The sequence below is a fragment of the Coregonus lavaretus genome (assembly GCF_964263955.1).
Source record: "Coregonus lavaretus genome assembly, chromosome: 1".
Classification (NCBI taxonomy): Eukaryota; Metazoa; Chordata; class Actinopteri; order Salmoniformes; family Salmonidae; genus Coregonus; species Coregonus lavaretus.
Genome location: NC_139988.1, coordinates 24985125 through 25004259, shown reverse-complemented (window position 1 = coordinate 25004259; position 19135 = coordinate 24985125). Strand labels below are relative to the sequence as shown.

The following is a 19135-nucleotide window of genomic DNA, read 5'->3' as shown; positions in this document are numbered from 1 at the left end:
TGTTTAGAATGTATCTTATCACTGATGCAGCTATTTCAATTTCACACAATCATTCAGTTTGAGATAATCTGCCATGATTGGCTACATACAATTGCCTGCCTGGAATAGTAGCTTCTAATTCACTTCCCTTTTCCCTCCTTTTTTGTCTATTTCTATGTAGATTCCAGACGGAGGTTAATTATGACACACTGGAGATTCGGGATGGCCCCTCCAACTCCTCTCCTTTAATCGGAGAGTATCATGGCACTCAGGCGCCCCATTTTCTCATTAGCACCAGTAATTACATGTACCTGCTATTCACCACGGACAACAGTCGCTCCAGCGTGGGCTTCCAGATCCGCTATGACAGTGAGTTCTACGGTTTTCAATTTGAAATGTATCCACAGGGCTACCTTTGAAAAGCTGAGGACATTGTGTTTGCAATCCACACATTGTTTCATGGCTACAACTGGAATATCGCTTTCATGTGTGTGCTGCTGATGTCAATATTGACTCGTGTGGTGGCTGTTGTGATCACAAGAAGTGTAAATCTAATTTCACAGCTCCTACACCATTTCAATATTACTGAAGTGGTGTAGGAGCTGTGAAATTAGATTGACACTTATTTTTGATAACTTGTCATCATTAGTGCTGTTGCCTGAACAGGACTGTGATTTAAATGCCAAATAATTGGTGATTACAAAGGCCAACCTCATGACATTTAGCTCATGAGATGTAACTTTATTACATCACCAGTGATAGCACTATGTCAAATGCTGAGGTGTATGCGGCGGTGAAGTCAGGCGCAGGACACAGAGGATCAGTAATGACTACTTTACTTTCCAAAGTAAAATACGCACAAAACAAAAGCCTCCAAACACAAGAGGAGAAATGTACGCGGAGTGCGTAATAAACAAGATGGTCAATGCCGAACATACATACAAGAGACGCGGACAATAACACACAAAGGCAAACATAAAACAAGGGAACTTATATGGTACATAATCAATACAGAATACGAAACAGGTGTACCAACTAGACAATACAAGACAAACATCGAAACATCGAGCGGCAGTAGCTAGTACTCCGGGGACGACGAACGCCGAAGCCTGCCGAGCAAGGAGGAGGAGCAGCCTCGGCGGCATCCGTGACAGTACCCCCCCCCTTGACGCGCGGCTCCAGCCGTGCGCCGACCCCGGCCTCGGGGACGGCCAGGAGGACGCGGAGCAGGGCGCGCGGGATGACTCCGGTGGAACTCCGTCAGGATGGAGGGATCTAAAATGTCCCTCCTAGGCACCCAGCACCGTTCCTCCGGACCGTACCCCTCCCACTCCACGAGATACTGCAGACCCTCCATCCGACGTCTCGAATCCACGATGGACCGGACTGAGTACGCCGGAGCCCCCTCGATGTCCAGTGGGGGCGGAGGAGTCTCCCGTATCTCATTGTCCTGGAGTGGAAAAGCTACCACCGGCCGGAGGAGAGACACATGGAACGAGGGGTTAATGTGATAATCATTAGGCAGTTGTAACCTGTAACATACCTCGTTCAATCTCCTCAGGACTTTAAATGGCCCCACAAACCGCCGACCCAGCTTCCGGCAGGGCAGGCGAAGGGGCAGGTTTCGAGTCGAGAGCCAGACTCCATCTCCAGGTGCGTACACAGGACCCTCACTGCGGTGGAGATCGGCGCTCGCCTTCTGCCTACAGATAGCCCGCTGCAGATGTAAATGCGCAGCGTTCCATGTCTCCTCCGAGCGCCGAAACCACTCATCCACCGCAGGAGCCTCGATCTGGCTCTGATGCCATGGTGCCAGAACCGGCTGATACCCCAACACACCCTGGAAAGGGGTCAGATTCGTAGAGGAATGGCGAAGGGAGTTCTGGGTGATCTCTGCCCAGGGGATATACCCCGACCACTCCTCCTGCCGGTCCTGGCAATAAGATCTCAGAAACCTACCCACATCCTGGTTCACTCTCTCCACCTGCCCATTACTCTCAGGGTGGAAACCCGAGGTAAGGCTAACCGAGACCCCCAAGCGTTCCATGAACGCCCTCCAGACTCTAGAGGTGAATTGGGGACCCCGATCAGACACTATATAATAATAATAATAATAATATGCCATTTAGCAGACGCTTTTATCCAAAGCGACTTACAGTCATACGTGCATAAATTTTTTTGTGTATGGGTGGTCCCGGGGATCGAACCCACTACCTTGGCGTTACCACTATATCCTCGGGTACCCCGTAGTGCCGGAAGACGTGGGTAAACAAAGCCTCAGCAGTCTGTAGGGCAGTAGGGAGACCCGGCATTGGGATGAGGTGACAGGCCTTAGAGAACCGATCCACAATGACCAGAGTAGTGGTATTCCCCTGGGAAGGGGGAAGGTCCGTGACAAAGTCTACCGAGAGGTGAGACCACGGCCGTTGTGGAACGGGAAGGGGTTGTAACTTCCCCCTGGGCAGGTGTCTAGGCGCCTTACACTGAGCGCACACCGAGCAGGAGGAGACATAAACCCTCACGTCCTTAGCCAATGTTGGCCACCAGTACTTTTCACTAAGGCAGTGCACTGTCCGGCCAATACCACGATGTCCAGAGGAGGGTGACATATGAGCCCAATAAATGAGACGATCACGAATCTCGAGCGGAACGTACGTCCTCCCCGCTGGACACTCTGGAGGAGTAGGGTCGGTACGTAACGCCCGCTCGATTTCCGCATCGACCTCCCACACCACCGGTGCCACCAGACAAGACTCCGGCAGTATGGGAGTGGGCTCAAATGACCTCTCCTCTGTGTCATATCGCCGGGACAGGGCGTCTGCCTTACCGTTCTGGGACCCTGGGATGTAAGTGAGCTTAAAAACAAACCGGGCCAGAAACATGGCCTACCTAGCCTGACGAGGGTTCAGTCTCCTAGCTGCCCGGATGTACTCCAGGTTACGATGGTCAGTCAGAATGAGAAAAGGGTGTTGAGCCCCCTCAAGCCAATGCCTCCACACCTTTAGGGCTTGAACCACGGCTAGCAGCTCCCTGTCCCCCACGTCATAATTACGTTCCGCCGGGCTGAGCTTCTTCGAGTAAAAAGCGCAGGGCCGGAGTTTAGGAGGCGTGCCTGAGCGTTGAGACAGTACAGCCCCAATACCGGCCTCTGACGCGTCCACCTCCACATGGAACGCTAAAGTGGGGTCCGGATGCGCCAGCACCGGAACTGAGGTGAACAGGTCCTTCAGTTGTCCAAACGCCCTGTCCGCCTCAGCCGACCACTGCAAACGCACCGGGCCCCCCTTCAGCAGGGAGGTGATGGGAGCTGCTACCTGTCCAAAACCCCGGATAAACCTCCGGTAGTAATTGGCAAAACCCAAAAACCGCTGCACCTCCTTAACCGTCTGCCAATTACGCACGGCTGAAACGCGGTCAATCTCCATCTCCACCCCTGACGCGGACAACCGATGGCCCAGGAAGGAGATGGACTCCTGGAAAAACAGACATTTCTCTGCCTTGACATACAAGTCATGCTCCAACAGCCTACCCAACACTCGACGCACCAGGGCTACATGCTTGGCTCGTGTAGAAGAGTAAACTAGAATGTCGTCAATATACACCACTACACCCTGCCCATGCAAATCCCGGAAGATCTCGTCCACAAAGGATTGGAAGACTGAAGGAGCATTCATTAACCCGTATGGCATGACGAGATACTCATAGTGACCCGAGGTGGTACTAAATGCTGTCTTCCATTCATCTCCCTCCCTAATGCGCACCAAGTTGTAGGCGCTCCTGAGATCCAGTTTTGTGAAGAAACGCGCTCCGTGTAATGATTCCGTCATACTCGCAATCAGAGGGAGAGGATAACTGTATTTAACAGTGATCTGATTGAGACTACGGTAATCAATACACGGGCGCAACCCTCCATCCTTCTTCTTCACAAAAAAGAAACTCGAGGACGCAGGAGAAGTGGAGGGCCGTATGTATCCCTGTCTCAGAGACTCGGCTATGTATGTCTCCATAGCCGCCGTCTCCTCTTGAGACAGAGGATACACATGACTACGCGGAAGTGCAGCACCTGCCTGGAGGTCTATCGTACAATCCCCCTGTCTATGAGGTGGCAATCGCGTCGCCCTCGTCTTACTGAACACGAGTGCCAAATCATCATACTCAGGAGGAATGTGCAGTGCGGGCATTTGGTTCGGACTTTCCACCGTGGTCGCCCCTACGGAAACACCTAGACACCGCCCGACACACTGGTCAGACCACTCCTTGAGAGCCCTCTGTTGCCACGAAATGGTGGGGTCATGGGAGATTAACCAAGGAAGTCCCAGCACCACGGGATACGCAGGAGAGTCGATCAGATACAACTGAATGATCTCCTCATGACCCCCCTGCGTCCTCATCTTTAGTGGCGCTGTGACCTCCCTAATCAACCCAGATCCCAACGGACGGCTATCTAGGGCATGAATAGGAAAGGGCACATCTACTGGTAGGAGGGGAATCCCTAACTTAACACAAAAATTACGATCAATAAAATTCCCAGCTGCGCCTGAATCGACTAGCGCCTGGGAATGAGATGCAACCTGGGGAAATACTACTTGTATACACAGGTGAACAACAGAGAGCTCTGGGTGAGTTGGGCGCCTACTCACCTGGAATGACTCCCCAGTGCGTGACCTGTTGCCTCGATCCCCTGGAGACCCTCCCCAGCACCGAACCGCAGTGTGTCCTCTACGGCCACAGTTGGTGCAGAGGACGGCCTCCCTCCGGATCTCTCTCCTCCGCTCTCTAGCGCCAGCACCCCTGAGCTCCATAGGGCTCGGCTCGGAGGTGCTGGGGAATGGAATGGACGGCCCCAACTCCGGACGTCCGCGGGTAGCCAGCAGGGTATCCAGACGGATCGACATGTCCACCAACTGATCGAAGTTTAGATTGGTGTCCCTGCAGGCCAACTCTCGTCGAACGTCCTCTCGCAGGCTGCACCGATAGTGGTTGATGAGGGCCCTCTCATTCCACCCCGCATCCGCCGCTAGAGTCCGGAAGTCCAGGGCGAACTCTTGTGCGCTCCTCTTCCTCTGTCGGAGGTGGAACAGACGCTCCCCCGCCGCTTTACCCTCTGGGGGATGATCGAAAACAGCCCTGAAGCGGCGGGAGAACTCTGCGTAGCTGATGGTGGCGGCGTCTATTCCCCTCCATTCGGCATTGGCCCACTCCAAAGCCTTGCCGGATAGACAGGAGATGAGGGCGGAAACGCTCTCGTATCCCGAGGGCGCCGGGTGTATGGTTGCCAGGTAGAGTTCCACTTGAAGTAGGAAACCCTGACACCCGGCTGCGGTGCCATCATATGCCCTCGGGAGCGAGAGCCGAATCCCACTGAACTCCGGAGATGGTACGATGGGGCTGGCCGATGGTGGTGGTAATGTAGGAGGAGGTGTGGGCAAGCCTCCTCTTTCCCATCGGCGCAGGGTGTCCATCACGTCTTGTATGGCAGAGCCGAGTCTATGGATCATGGCGTCCTGGCTGCTGACCCGATCCTCCAGTGACTCGGTCACCGCCGCTGCTCCTGCTGACTCCATGGGTGGTGTGTTATTCTGTCAAATGCTGAGGTGTATGCGGCGGTGAAGTCAGGCGCAGGACACAGAGGATCAGTAATGACTACTTTACTTTCCAAAGTAGAATACGCACAAAACAAAAGCCTGCAAACACAAGAGGAGAAATGTACGCGGAGTGCGTAATAAACAAGATGGTCAATGCCGAACATACATACAAGAGACGCGGACAATAACACACAAAGGCAAACATAAAACAAGGGAACTCATATGGTACATAATCAATACAGAATACGAAACAGGTGTACCAACTAGACAATACAAGACAAACATCGAAACATCGAGCGGCAGTAGCTAGTACTCCGGGGACGACGAACGCCGAAGCCTGCCCGAGCAAGGAGGAGGAGCAGCCTCGGCGGCATCCGTGACACACTAGGCTGTCATTTGCAATAAGATGATTTAGTAATCTATCAACAATTCAATAGTGTTGTAAAATAGCTAGCCAAATTCTTCCTCCAAATAATATTATACAGTACATTCAGAAAGTAATCAGACCCCCTGACTTTTTCCACATTTTGTTTTACGTTACAGCCTTATTCTAAAATGGATTCAACTGTTTTTTTCTCTCATCAATCTACACACAATACCCCATAACGACAAAGCAAAAACAGGTTTATAGATTTTTTAGCAAATGTATTTAAAAAAAACAACTGAAATAACACATTTACATAAGTATTCAGAACCTTTACTCAGTACTTTGTTAAAGCACCTTTGGCAGCGATTACAGCCTCGAGTCTTCTTGGGTAGGACGCTACAAGCTTGGCACACCTGTATTTGGGGAGTTTCTCCCATTATTTTCTGCAGATCCTCTCAAGCTCTGTCAAGTTGGAGGGGGAGCGTTGCTGCACAGTTATTTTCAGGTCTGTCCAGAGATGTTCGATCGGGTTCAAGTCCGGGCTCTGGCTGGGACACTCAAGGACATTCAGAGGCTTGTCCTGAAGCCTCTCCTGCGTTGTCTTGGCTGTGTGCTTAGGGTCGTTGTGCTGTTGGAAGGTGAACCTTCACCCCAGTCGGAGGTCCTGAGCGCTCTGGAGCAGGTTTTCATCAAGGATTTCTCTGTTCTTTGCGCCATTCATCTTTCCCTCGATCCTGTCTCCCAGTCCCTGCCTCTGAAAAACTTCCCCACAGCATGATGCTGCCACCACCATGCTTCACCGTAGGGATGGTGCCAGGTTTCCTCCAAACGTGATGCTTGGCATTCAGACCAAAGTGTTCAATCTTTGTTTCATCAGACCAGAGAATCTTGTTTCTCATGGTCTGAGTCCTTTAGTTGCCTTTTGGCAAACTCCAGGTGGGCTGTCATGTGCCTTTTACTGAGGAGTGGCTTCCGTCTGACCACTCTACCATAAATGCCTGGTTGGTGGACTGCTGCAGAGATGGTTGTCCTTCTGGAAGGTTCTCCCATCTCCACAGAGGAACTCTGGAGCTTTTTCATAGTGACAATCGGGTTCTTGGTCACCTCTCTGACCAAGGCCCTTCTCCCCCGGGCCAGCTCTAGGAAGAGTCTTGGTGGTTCCAAACTTCTTCCATTTAAGAATGATGGAGGCCATTGTGTTCTTGGGGACCTTCAATGCTGCAGAAATGTTTTGGTACCCTTCCCCAGATCTGTGCCTCGACACAATCCTGTCTCGGAGCTCTATGGACAATTCCTTCAACCTCATGGCTTGGTTTTTGCTCGGACATGCACTGTCAACTGTGGGACCTTATATAGACAGGTGTGTGCCTTTCCAAATCATGTCCAATCAATTGAATTTACCACAGGTGGACTCCAAGTTGTAGAAACATCTCAAGGATGATCAATGGAAACAGGATGCACCTGAGCTCAATTTCGAGTCTCATAGCAAAGGGTCTGAATACTTATGTAAATAAGGTATTTCTGTTTTGCCAAAATATCTAAAAACCTGTTTTCACTTTGTCATTATGGGGTATTGTGTGTAGATTGATTAGAACATGTTTTTATTAAATCCATTTTAGAATAAGGCTGTAACGTAACAACATGTGGAAAAGGTCAAGGGGTTTGAATACTTTCCGAATGCACTGTATACTGTCCTTTTAGTACATCCTTACTCTAATCAAGCTTTCATACTATATACTAACAAAAAATGTATGCCATAAATGTTTCCTATATTAACCTAACCGTAATTACTATAGTACAATGCTGGCTGTCGTTATTAAGTAAGCAGGGATGAGACCTGACTACCAAGTCCAGACAGATGGCTGGAAATTGTTAATGACATCTATTGTGCTTTATAAACATTTAATGTATGCTATTGGGAAAAACTCATTAATAAAATATACATTTGATTATTATTACAATATTTTCTATGAGGACAACCCTCCACCAAGGGATGAAATGGAATGAGAGGGAAAATGAGAGATAACTTGTGGCTCCCCCTCATGATTTATACAGTAAAGAGCAATTTTGACACCATTCTCTATTACATTTAGAGCCTGAAGGTGGAATGAAATAGTTCTTTCTATCCCCAAAGGCGTTATGATGGAAACAGATTCCTGCTTAGATCCTGGGATCCCGGTCAATGGAAAGCGGCATGGGAACAATTTTGCCATTGGCTCCAGGGTGACATTCAGCTGTGATCAAGGCTACACGCTGAGCGATGTGGAACCCATCGTGTGTGAGAGGAACCATCAGTGGAACCACGCACTGCCCAGCTGTGATGGTAGTGTATCCCATCTAGCCCCGCCCAACCCTTCCTTCCATCCTCTCCTTTTTCCTGTTCCTGTCAGCTGCACTGACATGCATGGCAGCACTTACTCAGCCTTCTCCTCACACTCCCCATCACATTCACAGAGTGAGATGTGGGAGACACAACGCCCTGCTAACGAATCTCTCTCTTATCTGGGGGAAAGGGTAAGCCTCTTTGACTCCCCTAGGGGGCTGAGTTCATTAATTCTTGATGAGAGGAGAGGTGACTGGAATATGCACACTAAGATAACTTTGGGTGGCAGACAACAGAGAGTCAGAGAGGCAGTAGACAGGGTGGACATTCTGCAGGAAGACATTATTCCAACTGTTTATCTCATTTGTTTCCCGCTACTTGGGCTGAAAATAAACTTGTACAGCATTTCTTTCCAGTAAGTAGAGTAAAGCGTTTGACCATCAGGTTTTGTACACCCAATATCATCCTCCAGACAACTAGCTTATCAGTTGTATTTTCAATTCTAGCCAAGTCTGATTCAGAATGTGTTCTCTTCTAAATGTAATTCTGAGCTTGACCTTCATGTTCGACAGTGGTGGCATTTCCATTCAGATATGTGAAATGTTTGCTGCCGTTGTATTTGCCTATTTGTCCCTCTTACTCACTCTATCATTTCACAAGGCTGTAGGCATATGCAATAGACAGTTCCTGTTCTAGACAAAGCTGCTATCTGGTTATTAAATAGGATTTATCACCCATTCATTTCAGGAAGAGATACAATGTTTTATATTAGAAGGAGGTTACGGCACAATACTTTTTGGAAATGGTGAGAAATAATGAACAATCACAGAGCATAACATTGATCATCCATCAATGGTTTGTTCTTGTAGTATCATTCTTAGAACCCTCATTCTTAGAAGTGCAGCAGAAATGCATGCTTCACTTCCCGTAGAAATGTTCCACTAGTCATGCATCCTGAGCACCTGTCTCCTCCTGCCCACTGCTGTGTTTATGGTGGAAGCAGGACTTAAGCTCTTAAGAGCAGGGCCATCTTTATGATCCATTTCATTGTGGCAAAGACGATACTGTAGATATGGATTGTTTACGCCCACAATTGGTCTTATCCATGTCTCATCATAAAAATACTGTGCTGCCTTTGTGGCCTGCTTTGTGATATCTATACCAGAAGTAATTTGTAATGATTTCCAAGGATCCCTCACTTTGGTGGAAGGTACACCTTGTTTTTCACAAGTACAACAAAAATATCTCCCCCTCTTCCTTCCAACAGGATGATTCAGACCTCAGTACATATGTAGATGCATGCTGGGATATCATGCAATTATGAGATTTTATTTGTCTCACACTCAAAAGAACAATCTTCGCTGATTAACTTTCAGTGGTAGCCTTGGGCATGTATGATAACACGCGCAACATGAGCCCCATTTAATCACCAGCATCTCCATAGCCAACAGAATCGGGTATAATTGCAAGTGCCAACTCCATACATTTGTTCATGGGAACCTGTGCTATCTTAGGAATGTCTACTTCATTTTTCAGCTATTTTCATACCATTTAACAGATCCTCACACCAATTATAAACACTGATTGACTTCAACCTCACAGGCTAGAGGTTCTGGACCTCTGTTTGTCTATTCACATTTACATTCATGCTACAGATTCCATGCTTCGCAAACATGGTAAGAACAATTAAAGCATAATATTTACATGGAAGCCAACATAGATTAGCATATTCCTTTAACTTGTTCTTCCTTTTTTATTCATCTCATAATTAAGGCAGTGATAAGTTGTTGTTTCGACGACTCTGCCTGACTGTCTCCACTGACAGGGTCTCTCCTGTCAGAATTCTGCCTCGGTTATTACATTTGCTTTTGATCTTCCCAGACAGACTCACTATCAGCATACAGTAACCCACGTCTTCATTTTACTCAGCTTTAGTTGGGTAAACTCTGAGGCTTTTAATCTAGAAACATGTGTCTACGTCTGTTTTTCACACTGTCATCAGGTTTGTCTCTACAAATAACATGGAGGAGCGACTAAAAGTTTGTTTAGAACATTTACAAAGTGCAAAAGAGATTCTCTTACACCCAGGGATATTGTTTGCAGGCTCTGACCTAAATTCTGGTTTCAAACCCACCCGGACTCTTTTTTTAATTTAGCAATTTCTTCGAGCAGTTCTCTGCGCTATTGGCATACTAATCAAAAATCTAATGATACGAGCTCATAGTCGTTTGCATCTTTATTTATTTAAATGCTGTTATAATTAATTTTTCTTAAAGCCCTGATTGATATGCAAGAAATGCCATTAATTAATCATTGATAATGTTCAGTTCTCAATGTTCTCAATGTATGGGAGTTCAAAAAACAATGCCTCATTCACAATATGTTTCATTTTGTTTCCCTTAGCGTTGTGTGGTGGTTATATCTTTGGTAAAAAAGGAACCATTCTCTCCCCTGGATTTCCTGATTTCTACCCAAACTCATTGAACTGCACATGGACAATAGAGGTGTCTCATGGCAAAGGTAAGACTCATGAATAGCTCTCTACCGTAAGAACCAACTAATCATTTGTTGCAGCATTAAGTGAGTAAAAGTGGCTGTGACTAGGCCTACATCACCCCATTTGAATGATGTATCTCTACATTCTCATCAACATTAAGCCCCAGCCCTCCCTTAGGGCTGGTGTGACGTAGAGACAGGGTTTTTGATGTGTGACTTAGGGAGGTCTAATCTTATCTGAATCTCTCCAGGAGTGCAGCTGCTCTTCAACACGTTCCACCTGGAGGACTCCCATGATTATCTCCTCATCACAGAGGACGGCAGCTTCACAGAACCCGTGGCCAGGCTCACTGGCTCCATCCTGCCCCCCTCCATCAAGGCCGGCCTGTTTGGAAACTTTAGCGCCCAGCTCCGCTTCGTCTCAGACTTCTCCATGTCCTATGAAGGTTTCAACATGTCCTTCTCAGGTGGGTTGTCATGTATTGTGTATAATGTGTAATTTTAAGAGTTCCTTTCATGTGAATTCAAATATCTGACGTGACTGCAGTGATTAGAACACTGTTTTTGATTGTAAATGCAATTGTAAATGCCATTGTGTTAGGATAGAGGACCCAGTGTGGAGCAGTAACAGTTGAGACGTCAGTAGATCAAATGCGGAAATAGGTGGTATTTATTTATAGTGCAGGTGATGGAGAAGACTGTATCCAGAGTTGTATCTACAAAAATATACAAACTTTAAACATGACAAAAATACTTAAAGGCCCAGTGCAATCAATATTCAGTTTTTCCTGTGTTTTGTTTTATATGTGTACAACAGCTGATGAAACTAACACTGTAAAATTCATGGGCAGCGCACAATTGGCCCAGCGTCGTCCAGGGTAGGGGAGGGAATGGCCGGCAGGGATGTAGCTCAGTTGATAGAGCATGGCGTTTGCAACGCCAGGGTTGTGGGTTCGATTCCCACGGGGGGCCAGTATAAAAAATAAATAAAAAATATGTATTCACTAACTGTAAGTCGCTCTGGATAAGAGCGTCTGCTAAATGACTAAAATGTAATGTAAATGTAAAAGTGTGGAAAAAATGTGATCACTGTTATTTCTGATAGTTGCTGGTTGAAAATACAATTTATACAGGACCTTCTAATCAGCAGGTTTTGCATGGGTGGAGTTTTGGCTTGCCTGGTGAATAGACCAATAACCAAAATATATCCAAACCTCTGCCAATAGCAGCTAGTTTCAGGTTACATATTCCTCCCATTAGGCTCCTCTGCTTTGATGGATTGATCCACTCTGTGGTTAAGGCATCCCTTTGGTGCCTTCCCCTCCCCACTCAGACCACTCTGAGACAGTCCTAGCAACTGTCTTACTTGAGAAATAGTTCCTTTTTTTTTGCAAAAATATTTTTTTTTGTTTATTTTTGACAATTTTAATGGGAAACTATCACAGTAAGTTACTTAATTATTACACAGAAATTATTTGATATTGAGATAAAAACGTTTGCACTTGGCCTTTAACTTACTCGGCCAATAATATAATAACTTGACTCGAATACAAAGGAAAAAGTTGACAAACAGCCCTCAATGAGGATTAGGGAATCCTAAATAATATCACTTAGCATAAACCATTAAAACCTTTAAACAGCTAAATAACACACTTTAAAGTTATTACAATTAACATTATAATGGTCAAAACTTAACACATTTATGAAAACAAATGCACAATTAGCATAAACATTTCCAATAAACAATGAAAACACCTGAGAAACCAAATAACGAGGTTTGCAACCTGTGCCTATCTTCAACGGCCCGCTCAAATAGGAGCCAATTCACAGTGGTGGTGAGTAGAGAACAGGACAGGTTGGCGTTACCAAACAGAGGAAATACAAACATTTCAAAATAAATAATAATAATAACCAGATGCTTTGACTGACCAGACTTTGATTACAAAATACATGTAACAGTGTTTGAAGGGACTAGCGATAGCATGGTTAGCAAGCAATGTTCGTACTAGCTGAGAATTCTCAACTCCACTATGTTTTTTATTTTATTTTATTTTAATCAAATCAAATCAAATCACGTCTCAATGGAGTTGAGTGGCAATTAGTTTTGGCAGAGTGTACCTCTGACTACATCGAGTCAGTATCAGATGAAACTTGTAAAAATGTCCATTCTTTAATGCATACCTTGTACCTATGTTTGTCGTGTAAAGGCATTATTTTCTTTATGTGCAGCAGTCTGTCGTTTTTTATAAAAACTTCATTCTGTGAAATTGAACAATGTAATCCACTGTTTTCCAGTGGAGTATGAAGTTAGCGACTTCAAACGTGCACTACCACTTGATACTTGTATAAATATAAATAGTTTAACACTTACTGTGAACCTGTGCGTATTCAGGCACCTAACACTATTGTTTGATTAGCTGAGATGGAGTTTGCAAACGAAATGGGCACTAGATTGATGCAAATAATCATGACATCATTCTGACAGGTAGGCACAGGCTACTTTGTATCTAGTTAACATTTAGTAGAGAAGGCTTTTGGCAAAGCCTTTCCATCTACCAGAAGACGGTTAGGTCTATCATTAGCATCTCTATTTTTCCTGTTCCTTCATTGTTTGAAACCTGGACGTTTTACTTCATATTATGAGGCATGTCTGTCTTACCTTGCTTTAAAGTAGCCTATAGTCAAAAACCCACCATAGAAACGTGGAGGCAATTATTTTTCATAAAGACATACTCATTATGCGTTCTCCTGTTCTATTGGTTTTCTTTAAACTTTCTTTCATTGTCTAGCAGCCAAGGGCATTATCCTAATCAGTGGCGGCTCCTGAAAAAATTCTCAGGGGGGGCAATTTTTCTGATGATTTAGGTGACCTACACACATTTAAAAAAAGATATGTCCAGCAACAACATGAAGACAGGGGCAGCATATAAGTCAATACCAGAAGCATTTATTGACTGATCTCAAAAGTGTTGGCTTACCAGGGTTGGTGGAGCCCTCAGTTTCATCTTTGCCTCGCAAAGCTAACTCAAACACTCCGCAAAACTTCACACACTGGATTAGCCGGCTGAGGATGTGGCGGTTCTTGCTAATGTCGTAGTAAATATATTTGTTATAGTGAATATGGAATATGATATGTTGAGTAAAATGTTGTGCTAAGATCTATTTAGGTCAGGAGCTGGTTATAAGTTCTGTTCCTATCCAATAACAATGGACAAAAGGGTCCTATCTTGTCAGCCTTGTCAGTTTCAGTTCTCCAGTAAACTTGTGATTATCAACACTAACCTCATCGTTGTGGCGGCGGACAGCTAGCCTGTATCCCTCATCCAGTTGAGTGGGAATGTTCACTCTCCCCAAAGCAGACAATCTCAAACAGCTATCCATGTGGGTCTTTGACAGCTCATGTTTCTTAATCTTTCCTGAAAGATGGTGCATGTCCGTTACACACCAGTCGCTGTCCAAGCGGTGCTGTCTGCCGTGCCGCCTTCAGGGTGAAAGAGTAAGCAGGGGGTAGCAGAAGACTGCATTAGCTACATCGCAGCCTGCTAGCCAGGTTTTTCGTTCGTACCAATTTTTGGAAAATCCTCGGGTGTAGGACTTCCCCCCTTTAGTAGAAACCTGTTGAATTATTAAATTTGGTCTGGGAGGTCCTAATTGTTTCGTTGCCAATTTATCTTCATTTGTTTGCCGACAAAAAGGAACTTCTTTCAAAGACACAATCGAGTTGCACTGAAGCCTAGCCATTTTGATAGTAGTAGTGAATTGATTGACGAGGCTACCCGCTCTTTTCTTAGTTACGTTCATGGTTATGTTACGTATGACGAAAGCGCGTAAGTGCAAGCCCTCAGAAACCCATAGAGATTGTATTGAAAGCTCTGATATTTGAAAAAAATAGATTTTACATGGGAGTCTATGACAGACTTCTGGGCGATTTTCAACCTGACTGAAATCGCCCCAAAAGGGGGGGGGGCCATTTGAAGCACGACTTTAGCCTGATTGGACATTTAGTGGCACTGTGGCAGATCAGACGTCTAGATTACAACACTGATAACTACTGTTGCCGTGATATAATTGATTAGAAAAAAAATCCCTTCCTTTTCCCGTTTGGCAGTGCGTCGCCCATATCGCCCTATTGAACACACCTCCCCTGATCCTAATCATATTAGCAACCCATGATAGTTGTTGCATCTTTAAACCCTCCCTATTTCTGTCCATGAAACCGCTTGCATGAGCGGTGCACGTTTTAGAACGCTGTTTTCCCGCAAATTGCATGTTGGAACATTCAAGTGTAGGCCAACTGCCGTGTGTATATTGCTGCGCCTAAAATGTAAAGAAATAATGAAAAATAAGTGGGTATACCCTCCACTACACCACTGCCTGCGTGGTTCTGGTACCGGTTCCAACTGACCTTTACGATGTGAAATCTGAAACCAATTGAAGCTGGGATTTCCCTCCTACCATTTCATTCGCTCTTCAGACTGTCCATCAACTCCTGGCTCGCTCCCTAATTCACAGCCACTGACAAAGCACATGCCTACGATCCTTACATCGTAGCACAGCAGGAGAGAGTGGTTTCATCACTATCGCACATTCAGAGACTGATTTATAGCCATGAATCTAAAATAATAGATTTTAAACAACAAAACACTTTCTGTTTGTCATAGATGGACAATATTAATATGAGATGAAAGGCGAGTTCCTAATGAGTTCAGGAAGCCAGGCTAGAGCTCTGTGTGACGTTCACAAAGGTGGGGGTATATGTTTTTATCAAGAGAGACCTTTAGAAAATATGCAGATTTTCTCTAACTCTAAACATACAAATATGTATTTTACAGTTATAAGGAAGGTGAATTATTTTAGTTAGCTTTTTTTATTTTATTGTACTATATTTAGAAAGCATATGTCATTTCAAGCCTTATTCATACAGTTTTGTTGAATACCAAATACATCATATAGAATATTTCATATTTTCATATTTGTATCAAATTTTCACTGTGTACTTGAGCTTGTGTCTTTAAAAGTGACTACACCTCAGCAATTGATAACTATTTTTATCAAAAAGGTGAGATGTTAACCTTTTTTAGAGTATGCAGCATTACTAGTTATTGTTTATGGTCCTCTCATGATACAGTAAATAATTACTTTCGGGGATTACGTAGATTACATTTTAGATTACTTTAAATTCTGGTCGTTTTTTACCACATAACTATAAAAAAAGATATATTTCAATTCTAAAAACTAAATGATACTACAATCAAATGATGGTAAATTTGCATTTTAGTACTAATGTGGATTGTACTAAAGCTGCACATGATATAATATTTTTGTTTTATAGGATATGCAAAAAAACTGTAATTTTGCTAAAATAACAGTCTGTTTTGGTAAATGTATATTTCAGATAACATTATTTACATGATAAAAATATATTTTGATAAGAAGTAAGTTGATATTTTGCGATGATTGTTGCTTTTTCCAATAGTTTCTGGTGCCAAAATGACCCCAGTTGGTAATCCATGTATGTAAAATACTGTATGTTGGTAGTTTGAGGGTTAATAAACATGTTGGCATATTCCACAGAGTACAGCCTAGAGCCTTGTGAAGATCCAGGAGTGCCAGCCTACAGCCGGCGAGTTGGTTTCCAGTTTGAGGTGGGGGACTCACTCATTTTTTCCTGCTTCCCGGGTTATCGATTGGAGGGGGACCACAAGATCACCTGCCTGGGGGGAGGCCGGAGGGTCTGGAGTGGAGCCCTGCCAAGGTGTGTGGGTAGGTGGACACATGCTTTCATTTCATTTGGACAAACTGTGAATACTTATACTTTGAAAAAACGTGTACTGTACTTTACCAATGACAGGAGAATGAGCTATACCGAACATACAGTGTAATGCAAGTGAATGAGCTAGTTTCTAATGGATTGTTTGATTTACCTCAATTTCAGAAAAAAGGTAAAAAGGTTAATTTACAATTTCAAGAATATAACTCAGCTGGTCCCTATTGTCAATTAAGTTATCTTTTATGGGCAGAGCATGAAACCAGGGCAAAGTTTGGACACAGTTATACACATATCATATATATTGTGCTAAGAGATGATCTGCCTGTCATTTTGACATCCCCTACAAAGAACCTTGTGCTTTCCCATAAAAAGTTCAGTAGAGAAAATTAGGCAATCACCCCACGAGAACCGAACTCGAGATCAAGCTCACACAGCTCAAGTTCTACAGGCAACATCTGCTTCTATACCTGAGGAACAACATCAGAATATTAACTACAAGGACATCCAATTCCAGCACAGCCCTGAGACTTAGTGACTAACACACACTTAATGCAGAGAGCTGTTCATTAATTAATATTCCTCTCAAGTTTCTGTTGTTGCGATTCATCAATATGCGAATGGGTCATATTCCAACAGGGGCAACACCTGATTGGCCATCAGTGGGTAACAGAGTAGCAGCTGCTGAAGTATTCTGGGTTCAACCTGCTGAATATTTGTGGTGAACTCTTCTCTTTGGGTTAAACTGCTCCTTTAATGCCCCTCTTCAGTTTCATTACATTTACATTTACATTTTAGTCATTTAGCAGACGCTCTTATCCAGAGCGACTTACAGTTAGTGAATACATATTTTTTTATTTTTTTTATTTTTATTTTTTTATACTGGCCCCCCGTGGGAATCGAACCCACAACCCTGGCGTTGCAAACGCCATGCTCTATCAACATCCCTGCCGGCCATTCCCTCCCCTACCCTGGACGACGCTGGGCCAATTGTGCGCCGCCCATGAGTCTCCCGGTCGCGGCCGGCTGCGACAGAGCCTGGATTCGAACCAGGATCTCTAGTGACACAGTTAACACTGCGATGCAGTGTCTTAGACCACTGCGCCACTCAGCGCCACTCAGGAGACGCCACTTCATGACCGCCAGATATTAATTTTCTCACAGGTCTTCTCGCTCTCTCTCTCTCATTGTGTGGAATGAGCAGCTTCTAGTGTGTAGGGAAATTTGACAGTTCTCTAAAGATAATCAAGATATTTTTCTTACTTCAAACACAGATTGCCATGATATGTCTTAATATCAAATTCTCTCCATTCCTCTCTCTCTCTCTCTCTCTCTCTCTCTCTCTCTCTCTCTCTCTCTCTCTCTCTCTCTCTCTCTCTCTCTCTCTCTCTCTCTCTCTCTCTCTCTCTCTCTCTCTCTCTCTCTCTCTCTCTCTCTCTCTCTGCCTAGCTGAATGTGGAGCCACTACCATTGGGAGTGAGGGGGTTCTGCTATCACCCAATTACCCATCCAATTATGACAATAACCATGAGTGCATTTACCGCATTGAGACGGAGACAGGGAAGGGCATCCGTGTCACAGCCACTAACTTCCAGCTCCATGAGGGGGATTACCTGAAGGTGAGTTTCACACACACTCTACACATCACTCATACACTACACTGGATATTTACTCTGTTTATGTTACACATAAATACTGCCCCACGCATAACCCTCTTACTGCAAGGTGTGTAAATGGGTAATAAAGGGCTCAATGTGGGACTTTTTCACTGCATCATCAACTCTTTGAATGCAGTTGGAATATGACCCAATGTAACCTGTAGGAGACCAGAGCTAGTGACTCAGTCAGATCATGAACTATTAATGCCTTCATTAAAATGACATGATGCCAGAGCTTGAGGCATATAGAGCACCGTGAGACAAATACATTTTTAACAATCCCTAAAGACCACTAATTATACATATATGTTATTGAAAACAAGAGAGAATATGTGTTCTCTTTGAGAGTAACATCATATGAGAAATCTGAAATGCCTGTGCATGTGGCCTGTACAATGAAATGTTTTTGTTAATATTTTATCATACATTCTGTGCATCTAATAGCCAATAATTGAGGAAGTGGAAAGGGATTTAGGAAAGATTGTTTATCCTAATGGCAAGGTTCTTGATTGAAAGAATACATTTAAAGTTTTATACCCACTGTTTCCCATTCTACTGCTATCTAATGTACAGAAGTGTCACTGCTTATTGCTGTGAAAAGCAAAGAAACATGTCTGTTGTTCAAGCATTCTCCGACCTCCTGCATTGTTTGCCATTGTGTTTCCCTTATTATAATGATTTTGCAGAGACTGAAGGATTCCCTATAATGTTACAAATCTAATGTTTCAGTTCTTACATTTTGTTCTTCCAAATTAATTGTCTTTAATGTTATAAATTGATTGGTCTTTAAACTTTCTTCAGCATGGGAAATGCTCAGTCAAACACAGGAAAATGTAACCATCACATTGTAAAGATATTTTCTTCTCATTTTGGTCTTGAATTATGTGACCCAGCCTACTATTCTGCTCAGGGTTGAAACAATGTTAACTGCGTTAGAAAATCGGAAAACTGACATTGATT

At 44.4% G+C, this 19135-nt stretch overlaps 1 protein-coding gene across 4 annotated transcripts in view; it reads left to right on the top strand.

Annotated features, from left to right (window-relative positions):
• Positions 1–19135, top strand: part of LOC311131344 (CUB and sushi domain-containing protein 1-like) — a gene marked incomplete at both ends in the record, with an annotated part of 555203 nt that overhangs the window by 397961 nt on the left and 138107 nt on the right. For all 4 annotated transcript variants that reach the window (XM_084164287.1, XM_084164286.1, XM_084164285.1 and 1 more), the window contains 6 exons: positions 161–348; positions 8066–8254; positions 10658–10774; positions 11002–11217; positions 16325–16513; positions 17967–18136. In XM_084164287.1, the coding sequence (XP_084020413.1) occupies positions 161–348; positions 8066–8254; positions 10658–10774; positions 11002–11217; positions 16325–16513; positions 17967–18136 (1069 nt within the window). The remainder of the gene's footprint in view (positions 1–160; positions 349–8065; positions 8255–10657; positions 10775–11001; positions 11218–16324; positions 16514–17966; positions 18137–19135) is intronic.